At 36.5% G+C, this 21264-nt stretch overlaps 1 protein-coding gene across 5 annotated transcripts in view; it reads right to left on the bottom strand.

The window, feature by feature from the left end:
- Positions 1 to 21264, bottom strand: part of PRTFDC1 (phosphoribosyl transferase domain containing 1) — a 49594-nt gene that overhangs the window by 18410 nt on the left and 9920 nt on the right. For 3 of the 5 annotated variants that reach the window (XR_012041222.1, XM_072854464.1, XM_072854463.1), the window contains exon 4: positions 3390 to 3455. The exons of the other annotated variants lie outside the window; for them this stretch is intronic. Coding sequence is in view for 2 of the 3 variants with exons in the window: in XM_072854464.1 (XP_072710565.1) it covers positions 3390 to 3455 (66 nt within the window). In the remaining variant the exon portion in view is untranslated. The remainder of the gene's footprint in view (positions 1 to 3389; positions 3456 to 21264) is intronic. 5 annotated transcript variants of the gene reach the window in all.

Raw genomic sequence — 21264 nt, forward strand, 5'->3', positions numbered from 1 at the left:
TAAGAGGTAAACAGCAGTGATAACTCACAACTCTGGTACAGCTGAATCTACTGAAGTTTCTAGATGTTTTAAAATTTACTTTGTTTAAATGCCACAAATACTTTAAAATATGTTACGAATTTTTACAGTATTATACAGTATGATTACAGTATTAATACTAAACAGGGTTATTTATTTGTTCTTTCACCTCATCTCATAAATTTTCATAGCCATCTTGCTTTGAAACAGTGCCTCTAGTTTTCTGGACAGTTATTAATTATCTCCCCATTTTCAAAATTTATTCCTCTTTACAAACATTAATGATAATTTTTACCCAAATGAGCATTTCAGCTTTAAAATAATTGAAAACTAAGCAGCTACTTAACTATGAAATCAGCTACTGAGAAATTTTATGTTCACCACTTACATCATTAAAGGAGAGATTTTGAAATTATATTTTTTCTGCATAGAAATGAATAGTTACAAAGCATTAGCCTTAAGCTATATCAGGACTCATAATTCAAGTACCGTTATTAATGATTCATGCCATGGAAATATTAATTCTTGCTTCTGTGACCTTCTTCACAGAAGAATAATTTCAAATTGTGGATGATTTTCTTCAGGTAACAGTTTGGGTCTGTGTGTTAACTCTCCTCTCCCTCAGAATATTTCTGTTTTTCGTGGTTTGGGTCATTATACATTTTTCCCAGGCTTATAATATTTTTATAAACAAAAGCATATTGTAGAGAAGTACAGAGGAGATATTTTCCTTCTGAAGAGCTATTATCCTTAACAGCCTCTTTTTAATTAGCTTTTAAAATTTTTTGCTTTCTTTAAGCTTTCTCAGAAAAAAACATTGTTATAGAACAGCATGTTCATGAATATACTCAGTAATCTTTTTTTCCAATAATAAGCAATGCATGGAAATTATTTATTTGTTCACTAAGATTATAGGCTAGCCGAGGTTCCAGGTATTATTACTTAATGAAGAGCACTTTAAGATCAAAATCTCAGAATCTTTTGTCTGCAGGTTTCAAAACGGTTTATGTTATTGATGCTTTTGAACTTTACAGAAACTTAATGGAACTTACATTCCGAACCCTTGCTTTTTGAAAACTTTTGAAAACACTTTTGAAAACACCTTCCATGATCACTATGGGATTTAATCTGGTGGATTAATTTTTCAATATAATGACAATCTTTTCTTAATAAGTACTCCAAGCAGGCAGAAGAAACACCCAGCTCACTTAAAAGCAGGGAAGTTGAATTGTATCAGTAAGTCTTCCCCACTAATTCACTCAGTGACCTAGAATGGTTACTAAAGCCAGCAGTTTTAAAAGCCAGCAGCTAAACTAAGGTACTAAAAAACACTTCAAGGAAAGATTTACATTGACTGTAGGAGGCTCTGAATCAGTTTGCAAATGGCTGATTAGTAAAATGTGCTGAATACTTGCACTAATTGCTTAAGTCAACAACAGATGGAGGAGTTGGCATCCGTGGACATAAGGCCACTCCTTCAGATATCCAACTTTAGACGTGTAAGTATGAACATCTGAGCTCAAGCTTTGCGTCCCAGCTTTTCAATCAGTAAAATAAGTCTTAAGGAAACCCCATTCTCATGTATTATAGTGAAAATGCTATTTAATTATTCATACATCAGCTGTGTCACAGACAACCACATATACAAACAACCGCCAAACATGCCCTTCCAGCAAGTCTGCTCCCCAGGCAGTCCCAGCCCTCCCTTCCTGCTCCGCTTCAGCCTCTCCACACCCAGCTTCCAGCACTGGGCTCCCTACCTGGTCAACAACTGCCTTCGTTCCCAAACCAGCCCCTTCACGCCTACCCAAGATCCCAGCCTCCTTACTCAGCAATCTTAAATTATATTGCTGTTCAGTCTTCTCCCCAAGTATCTAGCCTCCCAACAGCCAAATTTTATGTCCTGTTCCATACCTGGGAACAGGAGGGCTGTGTCAATGAGAAAAAGGTCATTGGGATTTTCAGGGTAAGAAAACAATTTACTTCATTTTTGGAAAGAGAAGAACTACTTGAGGTGAAATTTTCCTTCTCTCTCATACATATGTGGACACACACAAAAGTCCTGTGAAATAAAATAACGTTTTGCCCCAGTGAATTCAAATGATACTAGAAAGATTATGTCTGGAAAAGATATTAATAACTGAAACCATTCATCAAGAAAATTTGGGATTGGAAGATGGGGAAGGGGAGCTGGGCCTGGAACCTTAGAAAGTGTTTGGACTACGTGGGAGAGAGAAATGTTAGGTAAGATGAATAGGTGCACTGCCAGTTCTGCCTGTGAGGTAGAGAAACACATGCAAAATCATCATAGAAAAACAGGTAGCTCCACTGTTTGAATATTAGAAAGTAGCAAATGAATTAATATTTCCTAAGAACATGATTCATGCTTTAGTGATAATTTGGTAACAAACACCCAGCAGGAGTATTTAGAAGTGCAAATTGCGGACGTATGTATCACTAAAATATTCTGAGTATAACAGCATTTTTTTCATTTAAGTTCTAGTTGCATCAAAACCTATTTCATATTAATGAAATATTTAAAATTAAGTTTTTATCTTCTTTTTCTTGTCTGCTATAGTACAACAAAACAAATGAGTTTGCCAGTGCTACATTTGAGTGCTTTGAAGAAACTGGTATTATTTAGTACCAGCTAATAAAAGAGTAACTGCACATACAGTACAAATAACAAGATAAGTATTATGTTGCCTTAATGCATAAGTAAAGAATCCATTTCTGACCATTTTCCACATAGACCATTTGCCTAATGAAATCAGCCTTCCTTCCTCTTCAAAGTACTGCTTTGTATTACCATGGCTGGATGAAAATAGCCTTTTCACTGACTCAAACCACTCTCTTTCATTACCACAATGTTCAAGCATAGTGCAAAGCAAATTCAGTCATACAGCCAGCCTGATGTTGAACTAAAAAAAATCCCATTTGATTATCTGAGTGAAAGGTTCCACAACTGAACTTTGTGCGGTAGGCAAAATTGTATTAAACTCCTCATATGCTGAATTCAACAGGGATACTCAACGTAGAGTTTGCTTGCATGCACCCATTGAAGGCAGAAAAAACAAGGCTCTAAGACATAAACAAGCTCAGGGGAAGCTTTCCAGCACAAATTTTGCCTACAATCTCACTGATGGTACATGTGTAACTATTGGGAAATCCCTGCACTAGGATGGAGGGGCTACATTCTGACCTTTTTGGGCATCTGCAATCTGAAAGCAATGGCATTACAGCAATTTAATAGAGATTAATAAATTTCTTTGATTCCAGTATTAGTACCTGACAGTCCATGTGCAAAAGTACACAGCTTTTCTCAAGTGTTTTTGGATATATTTTCTTTCTTAAATTTAAAATTAACAAACCTTCCCAGTCAGCTTTGAAAGATCATCTCCTCCCATTATCTGCATATCTTGCATAGACTGATCATTCTGAAAGAAGAAAGACAAAACTTTGACATTGGATATAACTGTATAAAAAAAAAGTATAAACATGTTAACTTTTTTTTGATCTTTCACAGTCTTGCTTACCAATATGCTTGTTAGTATTGGTGTATGACAAAACCACACTCTCACTTGTTCCTGTGGCTTCTAACATCTCCTGGTTGTATTTAAGCTAACATCAAGCTCCAGACTTTACTGCACTAGAAAAAATGGCATCCTTCTTTTTAAAACAGATAATGTTCCCTTGCTTGCTATTTCTTAATATGACAAGTGTTGAATAATGTATTTGTCCCTTTCACAACGGGAGGACAGGAACATCTCAACACTTGACCAAACACCTGCAAGCACATTCTTTTTTTGGAACAGTCTTTAGAAACACAGGCAAAATGTGCTTACATCTGTCACTCACACAGAGAACCAGCTATTTTTGAAGAAATTCACTCAGTATTTTTTCAGGGGAAAAAATTTTTGCAAAAATTATCACTTATTATAAAGAATAGTTTCAGTGTGCCATACAGTTTCAAGAGTTTTGGTTTTGCTTTTTCAGCTAACTCAAAGATAAAATCCTTGAGGTCAATTTTGTAAAATAAAATACTGCCAATGAGGTCTAACTAAATGCAACAGAATAGCATGCTTTGATTTTCCTATTAGAAAAGGTATTTTTTCAGAAAAATCAGTAAAACTTTTAAAAATAAATTTGTTTTACAGACATTTCTAGTTGAAATTCATTCTGATCAAAAATTCTCAACCAGCTCTAGTTCAAATTCATTATCAGCAGCATGCAAAGTTAAGATCACATATGGGAGATATACGGAAGCCCTACTTTTAAGGGAAGACAAAAGAGGCCTTAAAGAAGGTAGCAAATTAAAAAATATACAGTCATGGCCAGACTACATGAACTTTCCAGAGAAAGCAAGACCAAAACTAAGGATAGTTAATGTGGGGTTTTTGCCAAATTGGTGCATGTGCTAATCTGATCTCCGTACCCATAGGAAGACAGCGTTGGTCCAACTTTAATGATAGCTGCAGTACCACAACGTGACACTGTTGTTTACTAGTAACATCAGGAAACTTGATCATTACAAACAACTGACAAAAATACAATACTTGAATACTTTGCTTTTATTTCATAAATCCAGTGCTCTGAAGTCAAATGTGTTTCCACAAATAAATAATGGGACAGAAGGACTTATAAGGTAGGTGAGGATATATTGAACTAAGGGGTTTATAGATCTTCTTCCCGTCAAAAAGCAGCACCAGCAGAGGTAGCACACATGTGCCTACCATGCGGCACGGTTACAGCTGCACGCCTGTGCAGATGGAAACTACATCTGCCCACGCTCACAGCCCAGGTGGCAGAAGTCCAGGGACTTCCAAGGCACCTTTGCAGCCACTTGATCACAAGCGATCTGACAATCCCAGGAATTATTCGCAGTCCTCATGGGAATGGATTGTTGAAATTAATACAGCCTTCCTGAGTAACTGTAAGTAAAGGTTGCAGAATTGCCCAGATGACAATTTCTCCAGGTTTGCATACTGCAGAGCCACTCAAAGGCTCCCGTTTCACTCAGACTCCACTCCTCAAAAAACTCTCACACCACAGCTTTTTAAGAGGTCCTTAGCAGTCATTGCCTTAAAAGACAGTTTTTAGACCTGCCTTCACTTTTTCCACACCGGATCTAGGAGCTTTAGATCCTTTTCATGCTTCTCTTATTCGTTTCCTGGGAAACAGAGCTAGAGCAGGAATGAAGGTTACATCGCATACGTTTTCTAATATAAGTTTCAACATTTCTCTTACTTTTGTAAAGAAAAACAGAAAGAAAAAAAAACAAACCAAGCAAGCAACTGATTTCCTCAGATGATTATTTTAAAACTAAATAAAAAGTGGAGATAGAGAAGATTTTAAGTTCAGGCTTAGAAGCATAAGCCTTTTGTTGTAGAGCAAGACAGGTCACTCTTCAAAAGCCAGGGACATATTCAGGTCAAGACTATTATAAGACTATAAAAAGCAGATAGCTTCTAATATCTGCCATGGCATGTGTAACCAAGGCAGTGACAAAATATTTTTTCATTTCCAAATGAGAAAGTCTGGAATTTCATTAAAACCAACACACAAGAATTACTGAAAAGGCAGTTTACCTTTAGTTGCTACTTGAAAAAGAGAGGGGGAAAAAGGTAACAGTGAGGTGCAATGATTAATGAATTTATTTATTTTTAACTAAAGAAAAATCTTTCTCAGCAGTCTTCACAGCAGCACTGTTTCCTTTGCATTCGGTATTTCTGGCTCCAGCTGAAAGGAAGATGCTGAAATAGCATCTCCATTGCTGGCAAGCAGTTAAGCAAACACAAAAGCCATTGAGAGCCAGGGGATGACAGCATCCCGTCAATCTGCATATTCACACATTGGCTGTTGTGACAGAACTGCACACAATTATGAAAATCCTCGTGTTCTGACTGGAGAACGATCGCTGTCAGAGGACAGGGTTGAGTATTCACTGTGCCTAAAACCCATATAGAAAAATGAAGCTCAGAACCCTCCAGCCAAGGTGCTTTCAAGAAATTTAAAGAAATTACTTGCATCACGCAGTAAGAGCAATTCTCTTGCAAAAAAAATTCCAGATCATTGATTTTAATGCCATTTGTAACTATCTCTACATTCATCAATTAACTCATATTGTAAAACACATACCTGCCAAACAGCAAGACTCAATACCACGATGTCACATTACCGTAATCATAACGTTCATACAGATAATGTGCACACTATGGTTGCCATAGGAACCTCTCAATGCTTTTTTCTGAGTTGTCAGTTTATAATCTCAAAATAACACTGCACTAAATGTTAAGTATAAAGTACAATAAATGTCAGGAAAGAAAAAAAATCTGTTTCATTCAGTACCAATTACTGTCAATTCAGAACTGTTTGTTTAATTTTCATGGTCTCAAGTCATTCAGAGCTTCTTTTTTCCTTTGGGAGTTGCTCCATACCGTGACAAAACTGATATGATTGAGTCTCTAGGAATTCTTATAAATGCAGAGACATGAATTAAAGGTTCACTTTCCGTCACCCGAAGTTCCTCAATACTTGCTTTCTAACATCCCTAAACCCTATCAACACAATTTTTGCTGTTAAATGCTTGACACTAAATATAATGTCCCAGATAGAGACATATCAAAATCACACTATGCTTTCGTTAATGCAGCACAAAATTTATTGCAGCTGTTTCTAAGAAGATGTGATGCATTGTGTCGCATCCCTACACCTCACTCCAAGCTATATTTAATATTGCATTTCTGATTTTTTCTGTGTTTAATAAATCTGCATTTTCCAGGATAAATCTCAGTTTCTTTGTTTTTATTTGCTGTGTTGTGCTTTTTCACCTGTTCATCTTTGTTTTATAATTTTATTTCATTCAGACCTTGTCAATATACATCTTCAGATCCTATGAATACTTGATGAATGCAAGTGAGAATGTTGCTATTTCCACCTCCATTCTTCACGGCATGCAAGATAAAACTTTGACTTCCTATGCTGACTGGAAGTATAGATATTTAAATTCCATCTATACTAAGTCATGTTTTTTGAACTGGGTGGGGCACATCTCTTTTACATCTCCTGAGATCAACACTTGGACATAGTTCAAGTTACAAGTGAAATGAGTTGGGTGGTCTCAGGAAAATTTATTATAAACAGCATTGCTCATCTGAAAATTGCACCAAACTGTGAACATCTGTTACTCTTCTAAAGAAATAGAATCTGGAGTACATTAATACTGGGCTCAGTGAAACAAAGATTCTTTAATCATGCTAAAAAAGTAGCTCTAACATAACAGTTTAAATGCATGACTAAATTATGAAATATGGACACCAGGTCATTATCACACATCTAGTTTACTACAGTCTGCAGAGTTCATATGGAATTTATTCGAAAAAATGTGATTATCTTTTTCTCCCAAAATTCATTGGGGAAACTCTTAACAAAGAAGGATGTGACCATCAGGCCTGTTCTACTTTGCCTTCTCCCACTTGGGTGATATAGCAGATCTGCCAACCTAAGGATTCCCATGAGGACAGCTCTCTCACTTTGTACCATCATCCTATCTCCTACAACCGGGTTTTCCAGGAAGGTTTTGACCAAAAAGAAGTGACTGACAGACCATCACTTTCAGTTGTCCCTTGGAACCTCGAGCCACTGAACACAGAGCATCTCTAAGGCTTCTGTTATTCTTCCCTAATGGCTAAGTAAGTGAAATGGTTAGGACAGAATTACTGCCTGTAAGGTTTCTGACTTATATGCACAATTGGCAGAGTTTGAAAAGCAAGAGTCAAGCACCACTTCACCAATAGGTTTGGTGTGACATGTCCACTAAAGCAGAGTAGAGTTCAGTCTCCACATTCGCTTTGGCCTTACCTTTTTATTTTCCATTAAGACTCTATTAACTGCACGTGATCTATGCTGCTTCTGTTCTCATAGGGTGACCCATGACCTTGAAATGTCTTCATTAAAGACAGGATTACTCTGTTCCTAATTTAGGTATCTGAAACTTAAGACATCAAAATCTATGCATCCTGGGCTCCCTTCATAATCAATGGAAAAAAAAAGATAGATCATGTAAATCATCTCTTTCACCATATGGGAAATCTACAGCAAATAACTTACACCTAGACATGTAATTGTGAGAAATCTGAAGTTAGGTGAGATGAATCCCAGCTTAAGAGATGAGATCAATATTTTCTTCCTAAAAACCTCACTGAGCAGTCAGAAAGAAATTATTTTCAATCACATTTACCACACGCACACAAGGAACAATGATCTTGACTATTTTCCATTAGTAACATCCTGAACTATCTACTCAGGCTCTGTCTCACACAAACGTTTAACACAATTCTCCTTGGTACCACTCCAGGATAATTTGCTTTCATGCTTACTCAAAGGTTTCATTTTAGGTGAATTTCACTCAAAGGTGAAATATATTTGAGGAGAGATTTCAAAAGATACAACCAATCTAATATTTCTTCCAATTTATGTCATGAAAAAAATATTAGCAACCAGTCTTTGCAGATTTTTTACAAAAACATTACACTGGATGATTAATAGGGCTCTACACTCTAAACTTCTTGGAGCAGAAATATAAATTTACCTATAGGGTTTACCCCCTGAATAATGAAAACAATTGAATTTCATGTGTGTGGTGTTCATGATCATCAAGAATGGAGTCTTAACGAACCTCAATAAAACAATAACTTGCATTTGATACTGGAGGAAGGATAGCAACTGGGTAGGCTATACTAAGAGTAACTTTGAAGTTGATCTGAACAGCTACATTTTGAATGGTACTGAGGGAACAACGTGGATGGCATTAAAGCCAGAGGGCAGAAGACATTTACCAAGTTAATGAATGACGACGATTTGAACAAAATTCTTGGTAGTTCATACAGTAAAGAAAAGCTGAGACTTTGAAACATCACATGGACACAACTGACTTATGAAATAGATATATGTTTTCAGAGACATGGCTACAATATGTTGCTGCAACAGAAATTGAAAATGACAGAAAACCCAAGCAAACTGTATATTCTGGCATACAAATTAACACATATTACAGATATGTTTTTCAGTTAGGAAAAAACATAATGCTCAGAAGAAAAGAGAGCAGATGTGACATGAAATTACTTTCCAGTTAATATCTTTCAAAAATGAAACCAAAGAAACAATGTCTCTCACACAACTTTGAAATAGAAAATTATTACTTCTATATGACTTAGCTGCAGCAAACTGATTCGTAATATAACCAAGCTTTCTGCACCTAAAAAATAGCATTGCAGAAATTAATTGCAGGTGTTGGCAGAGTTTAGATAGATGTATCTGCAATTATAAAGACTTCTGCTTTGAAATTATATACTGTTGAATAATTATGATACCTTTTGCTATGTGACCATGCTCTAGCATCTCAGTCATGAAAATAATAATTAAAATGAAAATTTTCATGTTCCAGTTTGGATGCTGACACCCTAGTATGAAACTTAATTGCTTTGCAGCCTGCCTCCTGAGAAGTACTTCAATATATGAATATGTTGGTCAGGGAAGTGTCAGTATGGCATCTACATCATCTGTTAACCTATTCTGACTACTAGGTAAAGTCAAACTGATATATAAAGTATAGGCTATGAAATTATCCTCTGTGTATCAGCAGAAGTAAGAAGAACATCAGTGGAGTGGTAATACGTAAGATGCTGTACTTACAAGCAACATACACTTGAACTGATTGACCATTTTGGGTTATTTCTCTAAAGAAAAACAGCTAAGAACAAAGGACCTCAAGAGTGGAGGTCAGAACACGGACTGTCATGGTTTTCATAACAGGCAACTAGAAGGACTATCCAGGCTTAAGTAGCAACATTCGGAGGACAACTAGTAAGTACTGTTAAGCTGGAGACTTGTGCAAATGAGCGGGAATGACATGGATTGCTTCCCAGTAAAGACGGGAAAGCATGCCTTCCCTTCCCCAGAATCAAATGTATACCAAAGGGCAGACTGCAACCTCCAGGGCGCACCCACATTCAAAATAATCAAGTGCCAGGTCACTGATACATTTGTAGGAGCTGCTTTGGATACCTTGCAAACAAGCCAACAATGCTGAAACAACTGGAAATCAAATACAGTAGACTGGCATACACCCACTGTCAGAACATGACCTACCCCTACCCTGCAGGAACAGTAAAGATACATTTGCACTGAAGCACTGACAATTTCGTGTATCTCTGTTAGCTTTAAAGCTGCCTTCCTGAGCTGCTTAGTAACCACACCACTGACTATGCTACACTGAGATCTGCCTTACTGCTATTGCCAGGATAACCTGCAATAGTAAATTTTAAACTGGTGTAGTTATATCTACCAGAGCTCTGGTTACTACAGTGTAAGACATACTTTACTTCTCTATGGTTAGATCTACAATATAACTACTTTGAAGATTTCACTTATTTTTTTATTCTTTTTCTTCCTTGTTGTTATTCCTTAACTAAAAGCTCCATCACACAGGTTTGGAAGTGCTTCAAATTCAGGCTAGTCTATCCAGTTCCAGGGAAGGCCAGAGTTCTGCAATGAGGAAGTTGGCTTTGGACAGAGAAAGACAAACAACGAACTTACTGACAGCAAGGTACTCCTTATCAGCTGACCTGTGGTAACATGTGTATGTTTCTTCCCTGCTGTAAAAGCAAGGCAGATCATTCAGCTTAAACAACTCGCAGGGCAACAGTAAGTTATTAAACTTAATAAATTAGATTGTTTACAATCATCTGTTCACACATTTGGTAATTTCTTGTGTACCAGGGCTCCTGCATGCCTTCTCTGTATTTAATCCAAAGAAGGTAAAGTATCTTGAAATAGATACTAGAAAATTCATCTCCTATAGGAGTTGCTTCCATGGAGATTCTCTGGTATCTAATGAAGCATGAACTGCCATTGAAGCTTCTCCCTTCCTGGTCAAGACATTTGGAACTGATCTCTCCTGTGTGTACTCTCAGACATCAACAAAGGTGAACACACATGTAATGTTAATGCAGTTAACACAGGTTAATACAGATTATACCTGCAACCAAGAACATATTTGCTAGGGGCAAATATTAAAAAGCTGTAAATTCTTCACAGTCTTTTATTTTGCTGGAAGCATGTGTTCAACACTATACTTCCACCTATTAATAAGTTCTGTAGATATACAGAATAAAAATATTTCAAATATTTTCAAATAAAGAAAATTTTCTAAAAACATGACTGCATACATGATCTACTCCTGTAGTTTTATTACGGGTAAAACTTTCCTTAAAATGTCTAAACAGAGATATGATTTCTGTTTTATTGGCATAAACATGAAGTAACTCTACAGGAAAAGGGCCAAACTGTTGTAAATTGCAGCAGAATTTAGACCAGTTAACTTGGCTAATAAGGATTATAGACAATAAATTATTTCACATTTTCCTTTCTGGTTTAGCAATTAAGTTTTAAATATTTGCTTGGTATTGGTTCAATGGGTTATTTTGTTTAAGAATGAGGCAGTAAGACTGCAGCACCACATACAATGGCACAAACAGCACAAACAGCACCTCTACACTTAAAAAGATCAGCAAGAACTGAAATCAAGAACTTATGATACCAAATGTTTTGAATCGTATATAAATCAGAAACAATATATCCGCAAAACTGAGGTTAGTTTCCACAGCGTGTAGTCTGAGGTTTCCTTGTACTATAACTTCTTTTTATTCTGTAAAATAATATTTAAAACATAGAAATAAAATCTGCATATGTTCCAGGATAAGAAAAGGTACTAACAATTTCATAGGGCTGTTGAGTCGTGTGAAGTGAGGTTCAGACCACATACTTTGTCTCCAGAGATGGGAGGCAAATAAAATTTAAAACTTACAGGCAAAAGAACAATTTAGGAAGCGTACTATACAGAACTGCCATAATCCTACTCAGGTACTCATTCTGGACTGCCAGAAGGCATAACTAAGGGTGCCCACCTTTTGTGATAATAATGTAATACAAGCCCACACTCTTGGAACAGAAGACTTGGCCTTTTCTTCCTCAGCTCTCAGAAGACCACCATAAGCTAAAGAGTGTAGGGAAAATCTTCCTCCTGTTACTATGCTATGGTAATGCAAAAATCATAAAGGACATCAAGCATGCTATGGCCAGCTATACTGGACTCAGCTAGGAAAAGGTCAGTTTGGGTTCAAGTCCACATTAACTGGAGTATCTGTCTTTTAACCAATTATTGTTTAGCATTAAATGCATGAAGATTACAGCAGCGTAACCGGAAGTCATGTTTCCCAGCATCAACAGAGGGTCTCAGCATACCAGTTGGGAGTCTACTAGATCCATATGTACCATTTACCCCATTTTTTTAATTGTGTTATAAAGTAACGAACAAAAGTAAATGAACATTGTGAAAAATCGTATAGTGAATTTGTAGCTCCACACTAAAAACCCCGTCCCTTGGGGGTTCTGCAAGCACAAGAGAAAACAGCTTTCTCTAGACTAAGAACAAAGTACTAACCTTCTGACCCTGACTATCAGCAGTTCCTAGGATTTGGTGATAAAAGGAAGGTAGGAGAAGAATCTTCAAATCTGTTAAATAGCCACAGGCTGAGAAAACAGATAGATAGGTGTAAGTAAATTCACAACAGATGAGACTGATAAAAACCTCGAATGCTTAGTCCCTTCCAGCAACCTGGAGTCTAGTCTATCATTGACTCTCACAACTCAGTAGCGCTCTCTTTCATACCACTATGTTTAGTCCCTTGGCTAGTGACAACTTGGAAGCTTTTGACAACGCACATATCCTTTGTGAGTTCTCTTGCAAGGTTATTTCATAGTATCCCTTCTCTATTTAAATATTCTAACTTCCGTCTATCCAATGAGGAGGGAAAATAATTTTGTATTTGTCACACAGATAAGTACTACAATAATACAGTACTTCTTGTTATTGCTATATTCCTTTAAAGTAACCTTTTTGGTTTATGCCTTACAGCACCCCTGGGGTGTGGCACTGCATGAATATTGCACACGCTATGATCTGTTTTAAGAAACAGCATTTAAGAGATGCCAAAGAGATGCCAGTAAAAGAGAGTCATAGATTTCCTTGGGAAAATTAGAACCCTCTGGCTTCTTTTAATTAATTTTGCCCCATTTCAGATCTTAATATAAAAAACCACACACTAAATGGTATTATTAGCATCCAAATAAGTAATCAAGGTGATATTTTTCCAATGCATAAAGATGTCACGGTACTTTCAAACTCGTCAGATCTCATTTGTACAACAGGATTAGCAACCATTATGTTCTGGACCTTTCTTATATGTAAGGGTCTACCTCCCTGACACTGTAAAAATCTGTGAAGCAGACTGAAAGCACAGACTATAGTCTCTCCTAATGATGACATATAGTATTGCTGCAAATCTCATAATTTAGTAGTAGCTTGCTGTATTTTTGGCGGAATATGAAACAAAATATTTTCTAAGACTAAACTTCAGTTTTTTAGGCTTTGTAACAAACAACTTCTTTACAACAGATATTGTATCCAGGGGAACTTTAGAATCTAACTCTTTGAAAAGATGAAAATATGACCTCTTGGATGCTTTTAATGAAATCCCTTGATGCTTTAAATCTGTTCTAAAACTGACCAATTTTAAAAAATCCACGGTCTCAAATGTTATAATGTTCCAGAAACCTGGATTGCTTAAAAATACCAAAGATTTAAGTTCACAAAAAAAAATATTTTAAAAACTTAAGAAAAATGAACTTCAGATCTAAAACTCCATTTATACATAGTAGCTGTACCCTCTGTAACATACTGTAATCTAAAACATTTATTTCAAATCAGAAAACATTTTTCAAGAGAAAATATTACAGCTTTTTAGAAAAAATGTGACCCTTGGGGATACAATTTTTTCCCAAAAGATTAGAAAATACCACTTGTGGAATTTGCATTAGATCTGAAGTCCAGAAGACCAGAGTACCAACCCACAATACAGGAAAACTGTAAAATTTTTTTGGTTAGAAAAAAGAATTCCACAGCTAAAAAACACAAATCAGTATAAAGGAAGGTAACACCTAAGCAGGGAACAATAGATAAAAATGAAAAGTATCTTGACAAGGCAAGTAATTACTTGCCTTAATATGCCCCATAAATGCCTTAAAACAATATTTTGATATTGCTGGAGAGCTGTAGCACAGCTCAGTACCACTCTGCCTTCACTGCCACGTCTGTTCTCATTCTGTCCCCATGGCAATCAGGCCGCTTCCTACTCAGTTCTCCCCCGGGCTGAGCTGTTTGGTTCCCCCAAATCTTTTATATGTGAGTCACTGTAACACTTACTCATACTTAAAAAAAATCACTAAGAATTCAGATGGTGCTAACATATTTAAGTGGTGTGTAGGTGTGTTATCTGATGCATACAGTTACAGAGATCATCCCTCTATGAGTAAGTTCTACATTACAGATAAACTTGATAAACTGACTGTATGATAGGCTTATTCTGACCTTTCCTGAACTATGCCCACAAATTAACGCCTACTTACATTTAGTAACACTCCAAGCCCTTAAGCGGTGTCCAACAGGAAAATACTGTACGTTTTAATTAAAATAACTTAAATCAGAAACACTTTCTTCCTCCTTACACTCAAGACAGCCTTGAGTGAGTGATGAATTTAAGCTCTCATATCTCACAACTCTGCCATCATGTTAAATGGAAGCTGTAGATGCCTAGAAAGGAGAGCATCTGCCTCCAGACCTGAGAAGTTCCATGACACTGAATTTTAAGGTCACATTTTATTACATACAGTATAGCCTTCTCCGGTTTGCCTTAGAACACTATGAAAAGTAGGTTGGTTCTCAAAAATAATTAGGGTTGAAATATTCATGCTCCTTCTGACACCTCTGAGGCACATCTCTCACATAAAGAAGAGGGGGATCTGAGGCTTGCCGTGCTGCACCCTTGGTGATGAGGATCCCTTGACTATGGGCAGACTTCTTTTTCCAGCAGGAGCTGTGCTGACTAAAGAAGTTACTGCCCACAAGCTGTCCCCAGCTGCTTGTAACTCTCCCTCTGGCAGGGGCTACTGGCAGGCTGAGATGCATGCGTGCATCTGGGTCAGAAAAAATGAATCCAGCAAGCTGAAGCCATTCAAATAGGAAGTCTCTGGTAACCGGCTGAGACGGGTTAGGAAGCGCTCAGAAGCAGCTGAGCTGGCAAGTGTGACTGGCAGGAGGGCACTGCAGTCACTGAGGAATGAACCAGAGCCTGTCATCATTCTAGCCAGCGCACATGCAATCAGAAGAGAGACCCATTTCCAGTGTCTTAGTTTTCACACCAAACCACTATCTGTACCTGATGTACAGATGAATCTGGCAGGAGAGTTTATTCTCAAAGTTGCCTAAATCATGCTGTTACTCTAATAACACCAGCCACAATTTAACCAATGAGGCTGCTGTTCTTCCCATTACATTTTTGCAAATTTCTTTAAAAAATTCATCAGCTAGTTGCAAGAATAAGCTTTTGGGACAACTTCCGCTACTAACACATTTTCAGCTATTTCTCTGAAAAGCTTTAGTGTCTCTGAGGCTGACATTTTGCAGTAAGACACTGCTGCATGTAGAAGTGTTTTTTGTCTCTTTCATGAAAAATATTCTATTTTTAAACAAGTCTTAACACTTGGAAAATGAACATTTGGACACATTTAGGAGGACTGTGAATTGTAGCATCTCCAAACATTCTATCCACACAAAATATGATCTGTTTCCACTGTTCCTCACCTTCTTAACCATCTCAGGTCTTATTAAGTTTCAGGAAGTGACTGAAGCATCAGAGATACAGAGATAGCATCAGTGCCTGCTTAAGACTTGGGAGTATCTTTGGCTTGGAACTATAAAGGACCTTTTACTCACTACTTTTAGCAGGTTTGAGCATTTCACAGAGCTTTCACTCAAAAAGATACTACTACTTTAGGATGCAAATGCCATTTTATCAATTCATAGACATGGAAAAGTACACAGAGACAAAATCCCTTTGGCAATTCTAGGAGTAGATTTCTAGTCCCAAATCTCTCATGTTTAGCTTGCCTGTAAGACATCTATTTGGCAGCACCGTCTACAATCACTAGAACATATTTCTCAGAACAGCAACAACTTTTAGGTCTATATCCTTGACAATGGTAGCTTCTGTGGACTAAATTAATGTAATATTTTTGTTGCTCATTAGCTTCTAAAAAGTATATCATGCTGCAATATTCTCTGTACAGGTGTTCACTGTCTACAGTGCTGACTGCAAGCCATGCATCTGAAAAAGGTTAAAAGAGTATATTATTGTTTTTGAATGTCTAGTACACGCACAACCTCTCTCCAAATTAAATAAATAAGCCACATTTTGCCTACACTGAAGCTATTTATTTGCATGTCAAACTGATAATTCACAGATAATTTGGAGTTCAATCCTGTGAAATTATTGCAGAATTTGGCCTTAAAGTTGATAGGAATTCATTCTACCAGGTAGGCTCCAATTTGTAATTCTTCCATGGCTACTCAGCATCAAGAAGATGAGATGGTCATCACCTAAACTGTTTCCATGAAGCAAAATAACGGGAACTCACAACCTGCCCAAGAGAAAACCTGTAAGTACAAAAGCTAATGTGGATTCTCTTTCATCTCAGGGTGCGCATTAAATGCGAGCAATACACTTAGTTCTTTCTTTTGTGTTGTTAAATGAATAAAACCATTTTGAAATTACTGGCTTTTCAGGGTCAGGCTTACAACATATTGTTTTCAGATGTGAAGTTCATACTGATCTTAAAAAAACAAGTTCCATACAGTAAAATTATACTGAATAAGTTATTATGCAAAGCAGGAATGTACATTTTACACCGTTCTCTGCTCTGATTATAGTCTGATGCCTCATGCTGTTGTGTTTTTTACGATGTAAGTATTTAGTAATGGTGTATGAGAAGTAAAGCTACATGGCAGAAAAATACATTAATTTTACTACATTTACCAACCAGCTTTCAACTTACTCATTATAAAATCCCTCTGTTTCCTTACTCCTACAGTAGAGAGATTTAGCAAAACTATTTACTGAGATGGCTTCATATAGCAAAAATATTCAGATTTCTACCAAACAATGCTTGTTTTGTTGCCTGCTTTTGGAATTTTGCAGCACTAATGGTCCTGTTTATGCCAAGATTAATAACCAACAGTTGTAAATATATTTCAAACAACTGGAGGCTGAGGAGGAAACAGATCATATCAATGGATTTGTTTGTGAACAGACTTCAATGGAACCATTGTGCATGGATTACAATTCAGAGGTCACATTTTTTTATTAGTTATGTTCTGGAAACCATAAATAATGTATTCATTTTAAAGAATTACATAAATCGACCAAATCCAAATAATCCTCTAGAAGTTTCCTCCAAGTGACTAGCAAGCAACATTCCTCTGAAGTTCATTCATATTTTTCAGGATGATTTTCAACAATATCTTCTTGACACTAGAAGTTGAAAAATGCACTTCTAGAATCCGCAATTCAGATACTATATGGAAACAGATCAATATTCTGTAATAATCTGTGCTCAAAATGGATTTAACAACTATGATGTATAATCCGATTATCAAGAATTCATCTACTATCCTCTTTCAGAAGTGCATTGCACAGTTTCAAAATAACAGAGAGGATTGATCTGTCACTTTAGTCCACACAGGAATAACCAAAGAAATCACGAAAGCTGAGAAATCCCAATCTCACTCCTAGTTTAGCTTACCATGGTTTTCACTGAAAAAAAGCTATGCCACCAAGATTCACTTGCCCTTCCCCAAAACATGAGGTTTACTATCATACTTACTTTGTAAAATATAATAATTAAAATAATTAAATAGACAGCTATGGATAATGATATGGGAATACTAAACTCTTCATAAGAACAGGTAGCAATGCCTGTAGAAGCTCACTGGTCTGCCTAATAAAAGTATGTGGTGTTTTATCTCTCTTCCACCAGCCCCCACCACCAGTTTCAACAACGACTTTTAGCATGATTCTTTCAATTTTTAGCTTCCATCATCTGTCCACTAAAGAAGTCTTAATTTGCACGCATTTACTTTCTCTTCTGCTGACAGGCTGCTGAGACCTTCTCAAGAAAGTCTACAGACTCTGCATAGTTCCTCTACTTCTCCACTTAATTTTTCCAATTCCATTTCAAAATTGAGATTTGGTTTAAAGATTGCATTTGGCATACCCATGGAACAGGATTAGGTGATGCTGTTGCATCTCTTAGTAGGGGATTAAACTTGATGAGCCAGAACATCCTCTTCTGTCTCAAACTCTAATTCAACCTTTACCTTTATCAGCCTGTCCTAAATTGTCTCTTCCACACTGAACAAAGAGAAGTTCTAATTATTGTTCATGCACAGTCTACTCTTTTGGTATGGTTCTCATGCTATTGGTTTTTACCAAAACATATGCCATTCAGCCTTTCTCTTCGTGACATCCACATCCTTCTATTCCTTTGTTCACTCTCTCTTTTTGTTCATCCTTAAGCATTCTTTCTTGTCTAGTTCTATCCATTAATTTGTAAACACCCTAGTAAAACACCTTCCTGCTTCCTCTGTTGTACTTCCCTCTGGATTCTTCCTAATTAGTTCTTTAATCTGCTAAAGTTATCAGTATCACAAACATATTAAAGAATTTCTGGATCCATGTTTCTTACCTCTCCTGCTGGTGTCATTCTCCTTGGATGACATTCCCAAGCCTAACTTTTTCCTCCATTACTTTTAATCCTTGACTTCAACCGATCATGTTTCTGAAAATAATTTTGAATTCTTCTATCAATCTGAAACTCTCACCTCTTTTCAACTTCAGAGCTCTGATTTCCTGTGGAGGACCAATCACTCAGGAAAAAAATCAGTATGGTGAAAACTGAATATATTAAATTTTATTAATCCAGTTTTAAACTCAAAAGCCTCTGCAGTCAATTCCACTGTTCCTAACTTATGTTACATTAAAATCCAATGTCTTAGAACTTAGTATCCAAGAAGCTGCCAAATTCTATCAGTTCTTACATCAGTGTTTCCAAAATACATTGTTTTCCCCTAAAACTTGGCATGCAGCTTTCCATTTCATGTGAGGACTATTTAGTACTTCCGTGTCTACCCACTATACTTACTGCCTCACTACTTTTGAGTTCATTCAAAAAAGTGTATGTTTGCTCCTCTCTACCTCTTAAAACTCAGAGATGCTGCTTCTCATTCAAATTTCGATCACTGGATTTTATTTTCCTCTCTGTCTACTTCCTGACTTTTACCCTTAAGTCTACATGATACTTCCACGTCTGTTTATTTCTGATATCATATTTTCTAACTCTCACCTTGGTGCTTTCTTTTAATTTGCCTGCCATGCTAGAAGCTTGTGAAGTCACCATACAGCCTCTAATCAAATCCTCACTTAAACAATCTCCTTATTTTGAGCTCATTTAAATACACAAAATTAAAATGAGAACAAGTATATCGTATCACTTGTAAGCCTACAAGAAATGGCATTCTCCAAGGAGTTTATCGTATTTCTATGGAGGAAAACTATGCACGTATCTTTCAATCACCATTCTTTTCCTTTTCATAATTATTTTTAATACCATTCTTACTGATTAAGAAGCCTTCAAAATCTGAGTTATAACTACGTTATCAAGTGTTTCTTTGTAAATCATATATTTATGGATTTACAGATATAAACTTTGTTTACAATTAAGCACACCTAATTTTTTATTTATTGATCTAGACCTAAGCCTATAAATTTCTGTCCACATGTATAAACTTCTCTACCGTATCATTTTAGCATTCTAGTGAAAAAAAAAAAAGCTCAAGAAATGGAAAAACATAGTTTGATCTTTAGAGGAAGTAAAAACATGCTTTCAGACAATGCTGCACCTCCAGTTTCAGTTGCAGGAATTCTATTAAAGGTCTAAGAACTAATACTGATGTCTGTAGAGTATAAACACTATAACCATGTTATTTTTAAGCTACGGTTTCCTAAGTTGGATTCCACTTTGCTTCCTCTGAAAATAATAAACAAATGGTATTTTCCCACTTTACCTGTATATATACTAAATTCAGTAATCTGACATGCCAATTTGAGATAATGAAACTAAGACACCATTTGAAAAACACAGGAGGTATTCTCATAAAAATGTCCAGGCTTAGGCACATATGTCAATACTTTGCAAACCAGATAAAACCATCCTGATTCTGGAATTACAAACAGCCCCTCATCTCATTAATATCCAGAGAATCTAAATGTACTATGCTTTTTAAAAAAAATCAATTCATTTGTATGAAGAAGTCTAAAAAAGAATTTACATGCCCAACTTTCAGCTACTTAATATGAAAGCAGATCTTAACATCCTAATTAAGTGTCTAAATTCTGGAATATGATGACAGGTTTGAAAAACAAAGCTATGTAAAGCTGGCCATATTTGCAATCTCCTTTTATTTGAAAGGTAATCACACCCGTGTGCCAGACACCAAAATACAACATTTTCTGCTGATACTTTGCAGTTAAGATGCACTTTCACTGATGCCAAGATCTGACTTTGGGTCACAATTACAGGCCATTTTTGCTACATCATTAAACCAAGAAATCCCACTTTAAATTACAACCTCTAAAAACCGACTAACCTTTCAGTATTGAAGTTGGAATGAGACAATTCAAAAATCCCATGAGTTTGAGCTGAAATTAGTTGTTGGATTTAAACAGCTGGAGGGGGGAAGGGAGACATATCTGAAGGAAGTATATTGAGAGCAGCAGGACTCCCTTTGGGAGAGAAACAGAGAACAGTTAGTAAAAGGAAGCAGGATAAATAACGTGAGAAGAACAGTGTCTATAAAATGATAAAGGGATACAAAGAGAGAAAAATGTGTTGAGAGCAGTAGTAAGTCTTAATAGAAAGTGGAACAGAAAAGGCAAAGGGAAACAAAGAAGTCTTACCTCTAAAACTGTAATTATTTGCCTCTGCTTAAAGTGTAAAACACTGTGAGAGGTATCTTATTACCAAATAAACTGACAAGGGGGATTTGGGAGTCTCATATAAGGCTGGGATAAAGAGTCACTCAAACGAGTAACAGCTAGTTCCTCAAGTGTTCTGACCACAGCTATGTGGACAAGGGTACATTCTCTAAAACCTGCGACTGGACAGGACGCAACGATAACTCAAAATGCAAAGGATGGCAGGTAGTGGTACTGGTACTTTAGTCAGCATTACATT

The sequence above is a fragment of the Ciconia boyciana genome, chromosome 2 (genome assembly GCF_034638445.1).
Source record: "Ciconia boyciana chromosome 2, ASM3463844v1, whole genome shotgun sequence".
In the NCBI taxonomy this organism is placed as follows: Eukaryota; Metazoa; Chordata; class Aves; order Ciconiiformes; family Ciconiidae; genus Ciconia; species Ciconia boyciana.